Here is a 20,825-nt window from a genome sequence, read left to right on the forward strand (position 1 = left end):
CTCAAATTTGTTCCAGAGGGTGAAATGAAAGCTTTCATCGATCGCATCAACCAGGGTGACTACGATCTGAGCATTTCTGATCCCGACGGTCTGCAAACCGTCTTTAACAGCGTCCTTGAACTCGATGGATTCGCTGAGGATCATTGGAACCACTTGCCTCCATGGTCAAAGTACCTTTTATGCACTTACAACAGCATATGCTCTGAACGAGCTCAAAATCACGCAAGAGTTCATGGCAGGGATGCAGCTACCATTGAGAGTCCTTGGATACGTTCCGCTAGCAACAGGAGAGAGGCTGATCAGGTCTGGAGGAGCCGCGTGCAGGAAGTTATTCGCCTTATCAAGAACTAATTAAGCAAGGAGTACCTAGAATCAGGAAGAAATCAAAAAAGACACTTATTAACTGAATTCAACAAAGGATTAGTTTTCCGTTTTTGCGTATTTATGAATCTGTTTTCGTAGACGAACTTAACGCTAGGTTATCTATGCCGCCCACTGCTGATATGGACTCCAAACCAGTTCTGGAAGAAACACGTATTTAGAACCACACGGAAGTCTTATAAGAGAGGATAATTTCATGGCAGTGAAGATGAAATGTGAAAACTTGTATAATTTTAATTTATGTTTATGTTATTGAACTCTTAATCAGTAAAGATTCGCCAAAAATTGATTAGTTGCACTGTTAAGACTTTTGACGGTTGTTTGTGGCAAGAGCCGGAGAGTTCGCGGTTATTTTTTGGGAAGAAGTTTGATAATTGTTTAACTACTGGCGCGGGGAGCTCAGGTAGTGTGAACGTTGCTGGTTGATAGCTACAGGCGCTAAAAATAAAGAAATACACATCTCGAAAGCGAGAAACTGCAATGGCGGATCGAGGGGGAGGATGGAAGTGGTCCGCCCCTCCTTCCCCCTTACAAGAGGATATAGTACATGTACCTAACCAACTGTTCAGAAACAAAAAAGAAGTTGAATTTAAAAATAAACTCACCTTACACGTTGGGTTTCAACTGGACCAAGGGGCTTGTTTAAATCAGGACGAAATCTGGACAAAATTATTTTATCACCTAACACAAGTGATGAATGTCTTAAACATAAACGAGTTCTTTACTAGCACATTAGAGACCTAGACCAGTCCTCACGAGGGCTACCGCGAGGATGAGATTTGACTTAATTTTTTTTTCGCTTATTTAAACAACAGCAAAAATAGACGCCGCGTGGAGATTCACTGTCGTCACTGTTTAAAACACTGTAGACACCCGCCTGCAATCGCGTGGAAGAGCGGAAATCATTAGCTTTAACAGTGTGTATTACTTGATTTCTGGATCCGTCCCCGGATGGATAATATGTTATTACTTCCTGATGGATGTGAACTTTAGAAAGGATGACCTGGAAGAGTGTAATACAATTGATGTCATGTGCTGAAAATGGTGATCATATTGTGTCAACTGCATTGTACAATTGGCGACAAAACTGGTTGAGACACTTTGCCGTCTTCAGACAAGGGAAAATAACTGCTTTCCCTCCCCTACCCCCTCCACGCAATGTCCACACAATGTTGTCCCACTGTATGTTCGACGTACCAATGTATGAAACACCAGATTCCTTTCTCTTCTTCTTAGAGTAGGCGACAAAACAAGGCAACGATTCTAGACGCGCATCACGCTTTTTTGGGCGCTATCCCTTCACAGCTACTACGACGTTACAGTGACGTGACTACCCTGCGAGCACAGGCTGTTCGATCTTCGAAGGCCTCTGCTGGCTGGGTATGATTCCTCGAGTATGATCGACATCATGACCAAATTTTCTTGAGAACAGAAAATCTCTGTTTGAACTCGGACGAGGTCACCTTTCTCTTAATCCTTATTCATGCTCTTTTTCTTTGTTCTTATCATAGCCGCACTTAAACGTTTTCAAATTGTGATGGTAGAACAAAAAAATTAGTCACGTGATCTAAGAACTGAACTTTTGTTGGAGCAGATCGAATGTATAGATCGAATGTTTTGATAGCAATGTAAACTCTCAAGCGTATAACAGAGTATGGAATTGTAAAATGTAAACATGTGGTGAGATCTTCGAGAACTGTAAGAATTAAAAGCTTAAAATTGAACTTATGAGTGAATGCTTATAATTTTTGACAGGGGGAATTCTTGGTAGGAGTGTGCCGAGCAGTTCTCCAAATCCTGGCCCGATTCAGTGGGACCAAAAAATGTCATTTTCCACGCCCGTTTTCAGACCTGACCTCTAAAAAGGGGCTCTTTCAACCTCGTCCCCAGGGCGCTTTTGATGAGGCTGGGGCTCTCTAAAATTCATTCTCGTGTTTCAGGGTAGCCTGTTCCAGGCTCCGAGATAGTCGGGCCCGCTGAATTAAGAAAGCGCGAAGACGAAAATAAAACGGAAGGAAACTGGAAACTTTTTCGCCCCGCCAACTTTTCGCGTACCTTTTACTTTCGCGTCTTCCCCACTATCTGAGAGCCTGGAACAGGCTATTTTCAGGGGGCCTGTGGCCTCTAAAATTGATACCATTTTATGTAATCATTACTTAGATTAGATTTCGAATAATGAGATTTCTTATACTGCGCCATTTCGAATTCGCATATTATTTTTTCTCTCTTACTGATATTTGGGATTGAATCGTTCATACGGTACTGTAGTTTCCTTGAAAACCATACCCGATTCCAGACCAATATGGGCTAAGTTTAAAAGTTTATACCCGTTTTCAGACTTAAACGGCACCAAACGGCACAAAAACCAGACTCTACCTGGACTCTACTTTTTTGGTTTATATGTCGGCTAATATGAGGTAGGGGGTAGGTACTTCATGTATGGGGACGCTGCCGCTGTCCCAGTTTGGCGGCCAACAATCCATTCGTGTTTGCATTATGGGATAGGGGAAGTTTCTTTACTACAAAAGCAGTCCTTTCAACTGTTTGTCGTTGTGCATTTTTGAAGAGAAATCAGTGCTTCGTATAAAAGATGACTCGTTCTTTTCGTCGCGAAGAACAGTCCACCTTTGAAAGTCCTGTGAGTTTATTTACGAGAGAACTCTTGGCAAATTGTTATGAACAGAGATCTGAAGGATATGATGAATACTTCGATCCGCCACTTGAAAGTAAATACGAATGTCCAATTTGTCTTCTTGGCCTGAGAGAACCGGTGCAAACGAGCTGCGGACACAGATTCTGCAGAGGCTGTATTCTGCGTTCTATAAGGTAAGCGTGGTGCTTATAGAGCTGGGGATGCAACTCTTTAGCTGCCAAAACGTCCCAGAAAATGTTTAACTTCCCGAATTTAGAGATTTGTTGCTACTTTATGACAAAGGTCATCAAACGTCAGGGGCATTCCTAGGCATTTTTTGTTTGTAAACCTTGGTGGAGCTTATTGTGGGGAGATAAAATATCATAACATGCGAGGGGGGTCAGGGGACATGCCCTCCTGGAAAATTCTGACAATTCAAGTACTCTGAGATGTAATCTAGTGCAATCTGGATGCTCCAATTAATTGGCAAATGCCAGGGTTCCATATTAATCAACAAGAAATAATGGAATATTTAACAAAATGCAGCCAGTTGACACGGAAAATTGGACAAATTTATATTTGGAACCCCATGACTACCAGATTTATTATGTAAACATTGATTTGCGTCATCAGTATCAAATTTCTGTTACTGAGTTGCAGACGTTCCTCCATGCGAAACGTCCCCAATGACGAAGAGCGAGGAGAAACGGATGTTTTCGCAGGCTAACTTTTTACTTTTACCCTGGGACCACCTACGAGCCTTTGGCCCGCACGTGGTTTCCTATCCAACATAACTAGTAAACATGGACGATTTTACTTCAAACACAAGTAGATTGGCAGATTGGCTCATCTGTCAAAGACAAGAATAATTGTAGAGGTCTTTAAAGGGCTGTTCTCTCAATTTTATGCATTCATTTTTTCTTTGCTTATCAAGCCAGAACTTACATACAGCTGTGGCAAAATTGGGAGCTTTGGACACGAATCAATGTATTTTGTTGGTTATTGAATTGGATTTCTGTTGATCTGGAATTCTAGTTGAATAAAATGTAGTGTTGATGATTCTAATAGTACTGTGATACGTATCTATTATTATTTGAAGAACTTCTTTCATATTATTTAAGTATTCAGAACAGATAACCTTATAGCACACTGTTGATTTCAATGTCAATTTTTACTAACAAACATTACTATTTAAAACAAGATAAATAACTACAAGATAAGAATCATGAAGTGGTGTCATTACCCATGAAGTCTTAATTTTTTTATTAGAATAGTGCTATAACAAACGGCTGACCTTAACTGAAACAAAAAAATCAGTATAAATGAAAATGCTTAAAATGGCACTACTCGAGTGTGCAAACAGTGACAACTGCTGCAGTGTTTACCCTGCTCACCCTTTTTCGTCCCCACCGCTGGGCATTTGGCAGCTCAAATGTCCCTGCCCCCAGGAATTTGCCATCCAAGGCAAAAAAAAAGTGCTTATGCCTGGGGAGGGGGTGATTAGGCACAGCTGGAATTGGCGGATGCATCAAAATTGCTTCCATTTAGCCATGACACTTAAGCTTCTAATTAATGTTATTAAAACCCCTAAAAAGCTGTCATTTCCGTCCACTTTTTAGAGATGCTGGTCCCAAGTGCCCTGTGGATAATGAACGTTTAAATGAGTCGCAGGTAATTATTTACAACAGCAAGCTTTTAAACATAACATATTAAAGAGCTTTGCTATAATATAGGGATATGTTTGAAAACACGTTGAATGAACATGCCCAAGTTTACCTTACCTGTGAGCTACAGTGTATTTGGGGCATTTTTGTACAGAGTGTAGCTGTGAACCTAGAAGAAACTGCACTCACTGGGTGCTGGATTGTTACATGTAATGTGACTGTGAAGAACATAGTTTTAAAAAGAAAAATCTTACTTGCAGTCAAAAATCATCATGATGTATTTTTGACATAAAAAAAATGTTGATCAGTAAGTTGATCAGAAAGTCACAAAAAATGTAAAACCAAAAAATACCTTTTAAAGAATAGCACGATAAGCAATCGACTTTGTTTTAAGAATTAGGAAACGTTTAATTTACTTGTCCCGAAAATTCAAACTGGTGGCTCCTTCTTCCTGATAGTAATTTATTTTTGAAATTCCAAAACAATTTCACAGCTGAATTTTGAGCGACTTTTAGTTACGGACTTCTGCTCCAACGATTTTTCTGAAATTCCTCTGGCACATTTATTTTATCAATTAAAGCCGATACCAGAAATTTCAGTAAAAAAATATCAGCAAAATTTTTTACTAGACGCGATTTTCTTTGAACAGTAGGGTCCTTTTAAGCGCTAATTTCTCAAGAAATATTTACCATCAATGAAATCGAAATATTTCGTATTATTGCCGAATGATATCTGTTGTTCTTTGCAAAGTTTCGCAGCCATCGCGTTAAAATCGAAAAAGTTATGATGAAAAATTTGTTACAGCAAAATGCTCTAGTATTAATTACGGAGCCACCTTAAGCTTACTTGAAGAGTTTGTTTGAATTATTGCAGTAAAATAAAAATAATGTTTTTCCCCACACTGTAAATAATAATCTTCTGTAATTCACTATTTTCACTAAGACCATAATACACCTTTTTTTTAACCCCCCCCCCGCCTCAAAAAAAAATGAAAGAAAAAAAATTGCATAACCACTGACTTCTATTTCTCTTGGGACAAGTCTACTACCCAAAAGAAATTGGAAACAATGGTTATGCAAAATTGTGGGGAGTAAACAAGGTGCCTTATGGTCTTGGTGAAAATGGTGAATTGATTTTATTTAAAATAGATTATTTTCCTCCAAAATGCCTTCCTTTTTGTTCTTAATGAATGTATACATGCATGTAATGCTATGTTCTAAATGAATGTATGTAATTAAAATTATTTACTTTTGAATTGTAGCTTTATCCAGATAACTTTGCCAAGAGGGAAATGCTGTCTCATGATGTTTTTTGCCGACTAAAGAAACAACATGGTTGCCCTTGGAAAGGGCCCCTTAGCAAGTTACAGGTACTGTAGTTATACAGGTACTAAGTACAAAATGTGTGGTTCCAGGAAATATCCATACCCCCACCACAGAGGAAATTTCACTCCCGCGGACCTCCCTGGTTTTTCCATTTTTATAGGGAACTGATAAGCCCTCCAACCTGACTCTGAAATTTTGACAAGTGTGGCAGACTGTAGATTGGCTAAAACCAAAAATATTGTGACAAAGGTGATGTCATCAACAACATTATCTCATTCCCCATCTTCTAACAAAGTGAAAAGGTATAGCCTAGAAGTAAGGTTGATATTTCCGTGCAAACTACATGGGCATCATTCCCAAAGAAGCTGTCTGTTGGCTGTTCTTCTCATGTTGAAAGAGCAGAATAATATCTGCCGATATCACGAACACACTTATGTAACAGCAATTAGCCTGCAACACAAATGAAACAAAACTCTGGTTAAGTCTGTCTACAGAACAGTACCAAACTCCTTGTTCTGGGCCCCTACTTGTGTAGCAGGATTTGAGCACATGCCATTGTTGGCCTGTTAAAAAGCCATTATCAGTTTGGTTGTTAGGACTGCAGGAAATTCAAAACTCATTTCCATTAGTTTGTTGTGTTTGTGAGGGCCCAGCACCACCCTCCCCCCTGTCTGTTTGTGTTAGATTATTTGACAGACTGGTCAGCTCTTAATGTCCAGTTGTTCAATTTCCATGCCTGAGTAGAGCCTCGGTGTGTGGCTGTGACACTGTCCACGACTCGAGCGAGTCTTGTGGAGCTACATTGTCCAACATCATTTGCTTATCTTGGAACCATGGCCAGTGTGTTGCCCCTTTCGCCTCTTGCCGTTTTGCACATGAGTGCTCGAGCGTAATTGGCCAACACCGTGTTGGAGATTATCCTGGGGACTTGTTAAGTAAGCTGAACACTGAGTCTAAGCACCCCCCTGCCTCTCCCCCACGTTCCTCAGCAAGTCCAGGCGATCTTGAACTCTCTGCTTTGGCTATGTCTCAGTCGCCTTGAAGGCGGAAGAGTGTTGTTGTTGTATTGATATTTTCTTATTCACACTGGCTTATGTCTAGTTAAACTTGTTGTTTGATTTGATTGTGTGCCTTTTTGGCTCGCGTGTTCTTTCATGGAAAATTGTTTTCCTTGAATGTGCTAGCTTTTCACTCTGCCCTTGTCGAGATTTGTCATGGGTTCAAATTAGGTTTTTGCCCAACCTACCCATTCAAACCAGCTAAAACGGTCGGCTGATCAGCATGCATTGGTTGTCGATGAGTACCTGGCCATTGATGTGTCACGGGGGAGGGTGGCAGGCCCGTTCGACTTCCTCTCCTTACCCAGGAATTCAGGTGGCTGGCTCCAATTGGCTCCTTATCCAACTCCGATCCCTCCCAACCTGCTGGCAGACTTGACATCCTTGATTTAGAACAGCAGTGCTACTCCTTTCTTACTCATGGCCTGGCTCCCTCAATTTAGCATTCTTATGTGTCTGCCCAAGCGAAACTGGACCCATCATGCCAAACGGAGGAATGGACACTGTCTTTGTCTGTTTGTTAGGTTTCTGGCCAGGGCTCTCCAGCATACGTCAATTAAGGATTTTTTCATCAGGCATTAGAGCTCTCCACACTGACCAGGGTTTCCTGGATCCGCTTGTAGATCGTCTCTGGCTGCAGAGGGTTGTTCATGGCATCAAGTGCTGCCAGGATCCTCTTCCCTCCACGCGGCTGCTTATAATGGATGAGTTGATGCTAGTTATTTGGCAGTGTTTGGATCTCAGCCTTCCAGATCATCAGCTATTGTGGGCAGCTTGTTCTCTGGGGTACTTCGGCTTCCTGAGCACGTTGGAGTTCACAGTGCCTAATTTATCTAGCTACTAATTTCTCCTCCCATAGCTTTCGTATCGGAGCTGCCACTGTCGCTGCACCCAATGGGATTTCAGATCATTAGGCCGTTGGTCCAGCAACACCTTTCTGTATTATACAAGGACACCGGCTGAATCGTTAGCTGTACTCTCACAAAAACTAGCTTCAGCACGTTCCACGTTCCATGCAGAACCCCTTGTTCAGGACCTTTTTGCCTATTTAAGCTCGTGGATCTGCTAGGTTAGTGCTTTCATAACTTGCGTAGCTGGGGGAGTTGTTTGGTGCTTGGGGATTTGTTTTATGGGTAATTTGAGGTACCAAGTCACCCTGTCGATGGGTCCCTCTGTTCTCCAAGCACCTGGAGATGGGTTCCTTTGGGTGGTTCCCACTTCCTGGGTTGCCATGGATACCTCCTCTCTGCTTATTGCCTTTGGTCCCCCACTAACCTTTAAGGCACCTGCTCTCAAGCTCATTGTTAGCGATGAGTTTAATATATTGTTTGGCATATTTCTAAATACTGCCAGGATGAAATATTTACATTATTCAGAAGATGTCAAACATCCTTGATCTGTCTTGTAGCTGTAGCTATTTTTGACGTAACTTTAGCAAACATGACGTGCTCACATGTCAAAACTTTCTTCACAGAAGACTACTGTTTAGACTGGTATTAGTGGGTGTGGCTGCTTGTTGTTATCAGATAACAATGTAATCAAAGAATCTTTCTGAAATGTGAAGTCAACGTCATTGGTGCTACAAGTCAGTAAAGAACAGTCAACAGCATCTTGGAAACGAGGCCAATGTAATTTTGCGCTGTAAATATCAACCTTGTTCCCAGGCTACCGTATTACTTTTTAAGAACCCTGGAAACAAAGTAATATTTCTGATGATGTCACGTTTATGAGTGTGAACACCTGAAAAATTTTAGGAATATTTATTGTGTAGTGACCAATCACAATAAAGTTCGGGACACGCAAGTATACCTCAAAACAACAAACTAATTACCGTTGGTGTTTGCTGTCTAGTTTTCTCATGCCTTATTAGCTGTTTCCTCTGAGCACAATAAAATTCCTTAAATATTTGTGGTGTTCATGGTTTTGTGAGTTTCACTGTAATTTAAAATCTGCAGTCTGCAGTCTGCAGTCTGCAAATGTCATACACCGTGATGCAGGGCTTAGGTCTAGAATGGTTACAAGTGCCTTTGCACCATTTTCCACGTATACACATTTTAGTCAATACTGATCTCACATGACTAAATGTATTGTTATATCAATTTTGTTTGCCAGTCCTTCTGTTGCACTTTTCAGATTGAGAAGCTCCACGAAGTGAAAAATGCCAGGGAAGGATTGTTCTAGAGTATTTAAGGTTTTGACTTAATTTTAGGAAAGCTTGATCACTGAATGATGAAATATCAGAACATACCCTCTTATTTTTGTGACATTTACGAATAGAATGTAACTCTTATGCTGTTAAGTACATTTTAATAAGGAGCATCATCACTATTGTCTTCTTTGTAATGACATGTACTCACAAACAAATTTTAACAAAAGCCCATTATTATTTGAATATTTCTGTGGATGTGGATATTTTCTGGAGCCGCACACTTGGATGTTGGTGACAAGCTTAGCATGCAGGGTTGTCACTAAGACCCGGGGGCCGGGGATTTTTCCTGGCTACTATGTGAGTGAGCCTTGGCTACTTTCATGGGAAACAAAAGGAAATAGATCCGAAAGTACTTCCTAGCTGTGCAATTCCCATCCTACAAATCGCATATATCTGGCAACTTGAAATGTTAACGACAACTTAACCGTGGCATGTTAACATTATTATAACTAAAAATAGTCCCTGGGAGGAGGAAATGACCTTACCATCATTCATTCTTACGCTGATGTCGGCTTATAGCTTTCTGGCTATAAGCCAGTAAGCTCAACTGGCATTCTCATAAAAGTTCTCTGAGGGTTCTATTGGTCCAGTACAATTGTGATTAGGAAATGTTTTCTGTGGTCTGACTAGTGGTTTGTACTTGATGCAAGCAAAACTTGTTCTTACCCCAAAAGTGATATAAGCACTTGGTGTATCTTAACATTTTGTTCTCTATAAATTGCAGTGTCATGAGAGTGGGGAATTGTGAATTAGAAAAAATGAAAATGATGATTGTCTTGATGTTGTGAAGGTTATGGAGACAAGAAGAACTATGGATAGTCGACTCTCTTAATGGACACCTCTACATGTATATGGGATATCTTCCTAGTTGTACCTGCCACTCTTCTATGCATTCCTTTGCGGAGTAAGGCCTTGTTCGCACCACAACAAAAAATAGACTTTGATTTGATTTTTCGTTTTTGAAACCCTTCTCGCACCTGAGACATGCAAAAGTTTCTGTGGAACCAAAAACCTCAATTAAAGGATTTAGGGCCTACTTACATGGAGGTGGGGGACCCCAGGTAGGTGAGGTAACCCGCGTTTCCATATAATCTCTCATTTTAATTTGATCACTTTTACATGATAGGTGGGGTGACCCATCACATGTTACCTCACCTATCTGGGGACCCCACCCCCATGTAAACAGGCCCTAATTATAATTAGTCACCTTCACAAAATAAGATGACCTGACAAAGGATAGGTGTCACTTGACGAAAAATTGTAGGCCCCCAATTGGTAGGTGACAGAAAGACTAGAATGCAAGAATGCTGATCAGTTATCTTGTCAGTTTTTGGCTTTCTGAAATGGTTCAATTGTGATTTTTTTCTTCTGGCTCTTTTTAATTGCGAGACATAATATAGAAGACTCAGAAAGGCAGCTAATAGTTCAGTGTCATATGATAGTTAAGAATTCCTGTTTAGGCACCTGATGATCAGTTGGACAAAAGGATGCTTTCAACTCTGTGCTCACAATTTTTTGAGACCTGCACATCAAGATAAAAAAAAACACTAATTTTTTGCTGCTGCAAACCTCTCGATGTACCTGGAGACGGAAACCATTGCTAAAAATCCGATCCCCGAGCTTTCTTCAGAGTAAAAGTGACTGGAGTCACCCTCAAGAGGTGTGAAGAATGTGAATTCTGTAAACAACAAGGCCACATTGTCTCAGGTACCCTTGTGCTGTTCTCAACAGATAAGACAAGATAACTGGTCAGCTTTTTCTCGTTTTTGATTTTTTTTCAACTCCACATTTTGACCCACATTTTTTTTGTCGAATCAATTTCAAAAATTTGACTCATGTTTTTTTGTCATGGCATCTGCAGAGTATTTTTTCATTTTTATTTAGCAAATCGTGGCCATTTTTACCGCAATCAATGCATTTAAAATTTTCTGCCTACTTGTTATTTTTGACATGTTTTTGCCATTGGTATGTTTTTGTCCGCAACAGACGCCATAATATTCAGTCATTTTCTTTGACTGACTAAAGTGGATGGACAACTCTCAAGATTCTCAAGCTCCATTCACACCACAGCTTAAACATGTTTAAAAGTTGTTTAGTTAAACATAGTTTTAATTTGTTTTCTTTAAAAAAGGCTGCTTACTGTACTTTTATTGATGGAAAATGTAGTGCAATAATTTGTAACATGTTAAAGTTCATTTGAATTTATATGTGAAAGCCTGCGTTCTAGTTTTCCATCATTTTTTAAAACCTAGTTTAATTACACACGATTAGATGGTGTGAATGGGGCGTTACATGTAGTTTCATCGCCAGTGTTAGACTTTCTCAAGGCCCGTTTCTGCTGGTTAGGTGGTCAGTCATATACGGGATTCGCTTTTGCTCGCTTTGCAAGCGTCCCTCGTGCCTCTGGCACTCACGCAGTTGACTTGGGGCAATGCCAGTTTCTGATGTCGTAGAGATGCCATATTTTCACACTGTAGTTTCCAGTCTTGTTCTCTGTCATGCATCTTGCACAGTTGTAACTAATTTCCTCTTCCAGTCATTGATTATTTGAATGCTTGTGCATCAGGCATTTTCTTTTTTCTTGTCTAGGACCACTTAAATGAGTGCGACTTTGTTGAGTTGGATTGCCCAAATGAGTGTGGAAGGAATCTCAAAAGGAAAGACCTTAAAAAGCATTTAGAAGAAGAGTGTCCTAACAGGACCGAACCATGTAGATACTGTCAGGAGCAAGTGAAGTGGAATGGACTGGAGGTTTGTCATTTTTTTTTTTCTCCACGGTTACAATAAGTATTCACCAGGCTCAAAAATCGCCATCATATTTCTATCAAGAGAAATGTCCTTTTCACACGAAATAGAGTGTTTAATTAGAAAAGTTATTTTTATATGGTTGTACTATACTCAGTGTATACTGTAGTTAAATACATGTACGTAACTATGAAGCCAGAGTTTTAAAATGTGATTGACATTTTTGTTTGTTTTATCAGTGCACTCAAATGACCTGAAAGAAAAGTTGATAAAGTTGGAAAAAAATTGGTCATGTTCTAGTAGCACAATGTACTGCACAACAATTTCAAAGGCCTAGACTGATATGATTTGACAAGCCAAAAAATTCTGGTCAAAAATGATCTCTTGAACATTAAAACAGGACTTTGTATGTGTGCATCGTTATTTTAGTAGTGGCTTCTACTATTATTTTGTTTTACTTTCTTCAGAAACATTTTGAAGTCAGCTGCCGCAAATATCCACAGACCTGTGAAAAATGTGGACAAGAAAACATACCGAGAGACATGGTAAATTGCTTTGCTTTTCTCAGTGTTTTCTGTCATCAGGAGTTTCTTGAAATGCTCCCGAGTTTCAGCATTGTGTAGGTTGCGGGGAGGGAGAACTGCAAGAAAATTTCGAAAAGGATGCACTGTTTTATGTAGGCACCCAGAAATTACAGAAAATTATCAATACTGCATTGCTGTCCCAATTACTTTTGTCCAGGATTATAAGTTTCTGCAGATCATAGATCAGAGCAGTCAAAGGGAAGCCAAATTGCAGTGTCGTTTTGCAGGGCTTCTGTTGTTCTACAGGCGCTAGTAGTTCCTTTATTTTCCAGATCGAGGAACATTTGGAGAATGAGTGTCCTAACACAGAAATAAAATGCCCTTTTCACATTGTTGGATGCACGTTCAAGGTATGACAACTGTTTATGATCAAGAAAAAATACTGTGGTTATTGTTAAGCCTTTCACTGCTAATAGACCCCACAGTGACCAAAACATTCAAATTCCTTTTTGTAAAATCCAGGGAAATACATAGCACCGTACAAAAGGTCTGCCAGCGTGGTAACACAATAGAATTCTGTCCGCAGACTCAGAAAGGTATAACAATAACCGACAAATTATCCTGCCATAACTTGATTAGGAGTGAAAGGGATGAATGGAGAATCTACATGTATGCTATTGTTATTATTTCAAGTAATCATAACGATGTTGTACTCATCGCCAATAGATGAGCTTGGGAACTGGTGCCTTAAAGGTTGGACGGAAGCCTGAACGTCTCAGGCATAGCAAGGAGGTATCCATGGCAACCCTGCGAGCGGGAACAACCCCTGCATGCAGCCGCCAACTGGTACCGTCACACTGAAAGAATTCAGTGGAAAATACTCACCCGACCTAATACTTACCAATGCACAGAAGGGGAGGGACGGGCTGGGAGCCAGAATCCGCAACGATTCGCTTACCAACAGATCCGCAAAGATCAGCTCAAAAATGCCAGCGTGAGATGCAACGTAAGTCACAAGATAAGAAAAAGGCCCCTGTGGTCACCCCACAGATTACGTACACTTGAGGAGGAGACCGCTTACCGCATCGGCTTGCAATTTAACTTTGCCTAAACTACATTTAGCCACATGTACTAATGATAGTGATAATGTTCAATATTGATTTCCGCGGAACAAAACATAAAAACAAAGAAAATTCCCCTTTGTTTAATGTGAAAAAAATTGAGTGATGACAAGAACAAGGGGAGACAAGTAGAAAAGCTATTTTACCTCAAAAGTCCCGTTCCCCTCCTCTCTTTGTTCTTTCTTCCTGCCTTCCCCTTAATCTGAAACAAAAGATTACACTGGGATCCCTCTTACCTGAGGTATACTCCTGTACTGAAAACTGAAAAGACAAGAGAACAAGAATTGATGCTTTAATTTAAAAATCGAGAAGGACACTAAGCAGAAAAAAATGACAGTGACGTTGATGATGTGAACCCGGGGCGTAGCCAGCTTTTCGACTAGTTGTAGGCTTGGCTGACTTTCATTACCACATATCCTGAAAATTGCACGCATGACTGGTACGCACTGACCTCACCAACACTTTGACCTCTTAAGCCTTTTAGCACAATCTATTGCAAGCGGTAGAGTGATCAAACAAAACATTTGTAGGCCCAGGCCTACAGGTCCATAAGCTGGCTACGCCCATGTGAACTAACTGTTAAGCACATGTAGGCGAGTCATGAAACTTGCAAATTCTAGTTCTTCGCGTTTTAGGCCATTTTGTTCCTCTCGAGATTTAACTCATCCCTGGAGAGCTAGGAGCAGATAGAGGGGGCGAGGGAAAGTCTAAACGGGCGGAAAAAAATGGCGAGAAGAAAAGTAAAGAACGGGTAGAAGAGCCCCTGGGGAAAATGTCTTACCAGACCAGTTCCAAAATGCCGCGTCCGTTCTGGCTTCTGATTGGTGCCGAAAACTTTTGTGTTTCCCTGCCCAGTCAGAAGGCAACAAGCCTATGAGTCGTTTCGTGTGTCCTTACACGGAATGATATATGCAGCTCAGTTGCTCGCCATGTTTCTCTGGGCCGGTCGCCGAGGCTTTGCTCGAGATGAAAAGTTCCAATCTTGGCACAAAATGTAAGGAATATCTTTCGGTATTTACGCGAGAATCTCACCGGCAAAGACGCTGGACCTTTCGCAGGTATTATAACAGTAGCCTATTTGAAAGTTTGCGAAAATATTCACCGATTCACTGATGTATTTTGGATTCAAGGAGGGGGGGGGGGGGGGGGGGGGGCAAGGGTGGTGCGGTGGTGAGAGCACTCGCCTCCCACCATTTTGACACAGGTACAGATCCCTGTACCTACGCCTTATGCCGGTGTTGAGGTTCTTGTTGATTCTCTCCCTTGCTCCGAGAATTTTTTCTCTGGGTACTCCGGTCAGTTCCCCTCTCCTTAAAAACCAACCTTTCCAAATTCCAATTCAACCAGGAATCAAGTAGATCAAGAACCACTAATCGCAGTGGATGTGCTACCTCTAAATCATTATTAATTAATTTATTTAAATGTAGGTCTGTGCCAGGATTGATGATCTACGTAGGGCCGACTTAGTTCAGATAATATTTGAGACACATCTTGGCTCTGTGACACGCATAGGAAGGAATAAATGTCATCTAGGACTTTTACTTATCCAGCAGCTTCTCTGCATTCCATTCCCATGCATTGTGTCTTCAGCAAATAGTGGATGAAAACGTCTTGTCAGTCAATCATTTTATTTCATCTCATATTTTTACACTGTTTCCTGGGTGGAGATACATGTACATACTGTGGTACAACGTAAAAAAGGAACAAGGATTAAACTAATAATAATAATACACATTTCAGTGGATGCGAACTGAGCTACCAGTAGCACTACAGAATCAGGGCTCATACAAAAAATTTCTGTCATTTTAAAAGACTTTTCAAGGACCACATCAGATTTTCAAGCACTACCTACCAGGAATGTAAATCACAGATTTGTGCATAAATGCAAATTACCACTCCAAGCTAAAAGGACTTCAAGGCTTGAACTGTTTGCTCCACCAGTTTCTCTATATTTTTCGGTGCACTTGTCTTAAATTAATACTTAATTCTTGCATAAAACTCAAAACACTTTATGTAAATCACCTATAACTTCTCTGGGCTATGATTTATACTCTGTCTTGGACAACCAAAAAGCTTTGAAAACAGTTTCCAGGCCCCTTCATTCAAAGTTGAAGAAATTTCAACGACTTTTCAAGGATTTGCACAGAAATTTAAGGACTTTCAAGGAAAAATGGAATTCAAGGACTCCCCTAAAATTCAAAGACTTTTCAAGACTGTGCAAACCCTGTATTGTCAGTGTACAATTCATAACAAACCACTGCAGCGACATGTTGTCTGCAAAAATTGTTTGAAAACGTTCCCCTCTCGATCTTTTCATCGCAACAAATGATTCTGGGCTTCCACAAAGCAGATCAACCTCAGCTGTTTTTTACGTGTATTTTCTCGGTTTCAGCTCATTTATTCCTGAGAAAAAGTTTAAAATGCAACGAATAGCATTTTTTTCAATGCAAGTTTCACTCCATGGAATATTTTCAGCGATAAACACATCGGTGAATATTTTCGCAAACTTTCAAATAGGCTACGGTAACGATACCTTCGAAAGGTCCAGCGTGTTTGCCGTTGAGACTCTCGCGTAAAGTCCGAAGGATATCCCTTACATTTTTAGCCTGTACACAGGCGTTGTGTTATTTTTCTTTTCGAAAACATTGACGAGCGCGCGAGATTGAAACTTTTCATCTCGAGCAAAGCCTCGGCGACCGGTCCAGAGAAACATGGCGAGCAACTGAGCTTCATGTATCATTCCGTGTAAAGACACACGAAACGACTCATAGCCCTGCTGCCTTCTGATTAGGCAGAAAAACACAAACGTTTTCTGGCACCAATCAGAAGCCAGAACGAACGCGGCCTTTTCGAACTGGTCTGGTAGAACATTGTCCCTAGGGGCTCTTCTACCCGTTCTTTACTTTTCTTCCCGCCATTTTTTTCCGCCCGTTATAGACTTTGCCTCGCCCCGCACTATCTGCCCCTGGGTCTCCGAGGATCGATTCAATTCATTAGTCCAGCCAAGTTTTGATTACTATATTGTACTGTGGGATAGCTGTCCTAAAAGCCTAGCGTTCAGTAACAATCCGTAGCGGAGTAGTTTTTGAAGAACTTTGAGATGTTTAATGTTGTGATGAAACACCGTTTTCAGGGTTTGCTATATCTTTTTACAATAGAATAATTTCGAAGGCGAGAAATTGACGGTGCATAAACGAGACTTGTTTCATTAGATATCTGTGACAGTGCACGACTTACTTTTTTCTCTGGCTTTTGAAATATCAATATGAGTTTGAGAATTTTAATCCAAACCTTCTTGTTTCGTACTTATGATAGGGTTTGCGAGCCAATGTCAATAAACACATTATTGAGCAGCTGACCGGTCACTTGACTGATATGTCAAAGAAACTTGTTGCTTTATCTACGTCCATTGAAACAGAACGACAGACTCAACGAACTGCTCCAAGACGCACTCGAGGTGATTTGGGAGCGCGCCCTCAGGAACAGGCTGCCCAAGAAGTCCATTTGAGTGAATTGTCGACACAGACACAGAATCACCAGGGTCAGATAGATGAACTGAGACATAGGGTCAACAATATTGACAACAATGTACATCATTTGGAGCGTCGGCTGGAAGAAGTTCGTATGAGACAGGAAAGACCAATACAAGAACTCACAATGCGGTAAGTGTCGCATAACTTACAGATCGCAGTAACTCGTGCTCTGGTTCAGCGTTTGCAAACTTTGTTTGTCAGCGGTGTAATATAACGTAACAAGTGCTAGAATGTGTCCTTCTTGATAGCCTAGGGATCAAAGTTGGTTTCTATTTGGGTCCATCTCCACCTGTCACTCGGCGCGGTTTGCTGTTGATTCTTATTCGAGTCTAAAAGTTCTTTACACAAGTTGTCCGGTTGGTTCTCCTCTTCGAGAACCAGTATTTCCAAATCCCAGTTTGATCAGTTAATAGAGCATCATACAAGAGCGCTTCATTCACGCAAACAGTAAGACAAATAATCTACATTCTTTCAGGATGTTCTTTCAGTTGATGTGTTCATACGCCAGCATGGTAGCAATCTGTAACAGCGCAAAATACTTAAAATAACACTTCCTTGTGTTTATTCAAACCAGGCGTTGTGCTGAGTAATCTGTGTAGTGCAGTATCTTGTTAACCAAAAAATGTCTGAAACGATGAATACCGTCAACTCTCTCGTAAGCCTCCACCCTTGATGCAGGACAAAGTGGTCACTTACGGGAGGTGGTCGTCTACGGGAAAAATCAAGAAAATAAGCTCAAACTGTTAGCTGAACTAATTAACGTAATTACATGAAGTTATTACCTTACACGCACAAATCTAGGCAAATAGACAAGTGGCAATAATGTTTCACATCAAATAGCGCTTGGAACCTTTGAAACTTTCTACATAACATTTTGCATCAGTTTTACGATTCGCCTTACCTACAGATCGTATTACAGCTATCTTTTTTCGTCAGTCAACTGCTATGATCTCTCAGCAGGCTGGTTAAGCGCTATTAAAAACCGAACTTTTGAGAGGTGTCTGTAAAACCAGGAACAGGCCCGGAACACCCAAACTTTAATGACATTCGAGCGATGGTTTTCTTCTTCGAGAGAATAGATAATAATACATGGTCGTGCCGGGTGTCCGCGTCCTCAACTGCGTTGATCTTTGCATTTATTTCAAAAACTGCCTCTCGTTATTGTTAATTACCGCGAAATGTTTTTGTTCTTTTCGCTTGTTTGCATTAAAAGCTTTGATTAACAATCGGTTCAAAGTTTCTCGATAAGAAGAAACATGGCTTTGCTGTATTACTTATGTATCATGCAGCCCTAATGTCTAAACTGAGAGCGAAATAGATCATATATGTATGTATATAGATATGTTTTTTCACATATTTGTTTATGGAAAGACACATGAGCCTTCTGGATTGAGATTTCTTGATTGTGTGCGCTTGTGACTGCGCTTGGATTTTTTAAGTGCGCATCAAGTTGACAGGTAACTTCCCTCACCCTTCTACCTTTCCAAGATCGTGAAAGAACCAAGACGTTTTCTTAATTTAGCGATTTGAATACTGCAGCTATCGAATGAAAACACGGACAACGATTCATCATTACAGGTTCGTTTGGTCAAGTTCTGAAGTCAGGGGTCACTTTGTGGACACACGAGGAATCTATTTGACACAATGACTCTTTTGACCTTTATCTTGTAACAGACCTTTTTGACGATACCCGCCATCTTTGCACGCGCTGGAGGACTGATGGAATAAAAGCAATGTCACGTGGTTTCTCAAGGGGGGCAAACAAGGGATAAAATGTGCCAATACAAGAAATCACGGTCGAGTTTGTTTATTCTAGACAAAAGAAAATGAAGAACGTTTTATCTTGAAGACGCTAATGGCAAGTTATTAGTGGAAGTGTTCATTGTAACTTTATTTGGAAGCAATGGCGACCGTAGATGTCCGTTCAGCATGTAATAATGAAGTAAAACTTGTCGAAACTCGAACTGTACATTTTGACTGACTATTAGATCGTAGTCTCGTTTGATAGAATAAGAAAAATCAATTGCGATTACTCGTATTGGCAAATTTTATTCATTGTTTGCTCTCTGAGAAACCACGTGACATTGCTAATATCCTATCGATCCTAAGGCGCATGCAAAGATGGCGGGTATCGTGAATAAGGTCTATTGTCGTCGTCCTTATCTGTTTTGTCACCTGGCCTTGACACTAGAAATGCTCTGCTACTTCGTAGGTTCAACCGCTATGAAGCCACGTTGCTGGAATACGAAGGGCGTGTCTGTAACGGTTCTTACATCTGGAGAATTGAAAACTATCGACAGTGTCGGCAAGATGCCATTAATGGAGTCATAACTGCAATACACAGCCCTGCTTTCTACACCAGCCTGTATGGGTACAAATTATGCATGAGGATCAATTTAAACGGCGTAGACGATGGCCAAGGGGAACACGTAGCTTTGTATATGCACGTGATGCAGGGAGATTACGATGCTATCTTGGAGTGGCCCTTTAAACTGAGGAAGGTTGAGTTTGCCATCTTGGATAAGTGTGACGACACCGAGGCTCGTCACCATATCAGCAGATCGTTGGAAGTAAACCCTTACGCGGCTTTCCAAAGGCCCACAACACCTCGTACCCATCAAGGACACGGCTATTCGGAATTCGCTCCCATTGCACGGATTCGTGACGGGCATCACGTCATAAACAATACCATGTTCGTGTGCATCCAGGTTATTCTTTACCTTGAAGAGGGGGGAGGTACACAATAGGGAGGAGGGAGAAATGGCCTGAAAAAGTAAGGAGGAGGGAGAAATCGGGACGAAAATGTAGGGGTTAACAGATTTAAAAATTGGCGACGGTCAACACACGACCCATGCACTTGGTCGTAATCTGACCTTCAGAGCTTCGCTCAAACAAATAGTTCCTCAGTGTATTTCCCTTGCGATATGATATGAGCGGAGGCTCCTTAAAGATTTCTATTAGCCATTGTTGGTTTGGTATAAGGTGGAATTTCCCCATTAGTATTTTCGTTAGGCTAGGTTACACCGGGTGGTATTGACTTTGTGTAATGAAAGGTAGTTTTTTTTTTATGGGCGGATTTGTTTCTCTGTTTAAGGAGCTGCTTTCTTGTCGGCGAATTTTACCTCAGAGGGGTACTTTCTCACAATAGCGGCGGGGTAGCCTCTTTCTGTCAGGCTATTTTCGAAATTTTTTGGATATTTTTCTCAAAGGTGGTTTGAGAGGAATAGGTCCTTAGAAGCCGGAGCACTTCTCCTTTAATGAAGCCTTTCTTCACACCTGATGGGTGACACCAGTAGAATTTTGTGTACTGAAAAGTTTCTGTGGGTTTGTAATGTGTTTGCAAAACCAACGGCTATCTTTGTTCCCATGGCAGTTCCCTGGGTCTGTAGGTAATCGCTACTACAAAATTGAAATGCGTTTTCTGTTGAAATAAGTTAGAGCATTTCTGTTCAATACTTGCTAGGTATAGGGGCTTTTCCCCCAGGGGGGTGGGGGGGTACTCCCATATATAAGCCATATAGATGTGTGCCGCCCCAGAGGCAAGGGTTTTTGCCCAGGGGAGATACTCCAGATTTCAAGGGACAGGGATGATTGAATGGGACTAAAAATCAAAACCCAAAAAAATCCCTAGGG

General features: G+C 40.9%; 1 protein-coding gene across 1 annotated transcript; it reads left to right on the forward strand.

Moving 5' to 3' along the window:
- Nucleotides 1-2,956: 2,956 nt before the first annotated feature.
- LOC140942127 (TNF receptor-associated factor 6-like) lies at nt 2,957-19,939 on the forward strand. Its single transcript, XM_073391103.1, has 8 exons — nt 2,957-3,207; nt 4,633-4,684; nt 5,939-6,046; nt 11,859-12,020; nt 12,482-12,559; nt 12,871-12,948; nt 16,975-17,321; nt 19,405-19,939. The coding sequence occupies exons 1-8, from the start codon at nt 2,972-2,974 to the stop codon at nt 19,937-19,939; spliced, it is 1,596 nt and encodes a 531-aa protein (XP_073247204.1). The 5' UTR covers nt 2,957-2,971.
- Nucleotides 19,940-20,825: the final 886 nt, after the last annotated feature.

This window comes from Porites lutea, chromosome 6, assembly GCF_958299795.1.
Source record: "Porites lutea chromosome 6, jaPorLute2.1, whole genome shotgun sequence".
NCBI classification, from domain to species: Eukaryota; Metazoa; Cnidaria; class Anthozoa; order Scleractinia; family Poritidae; genus Porites; species Porites lutea.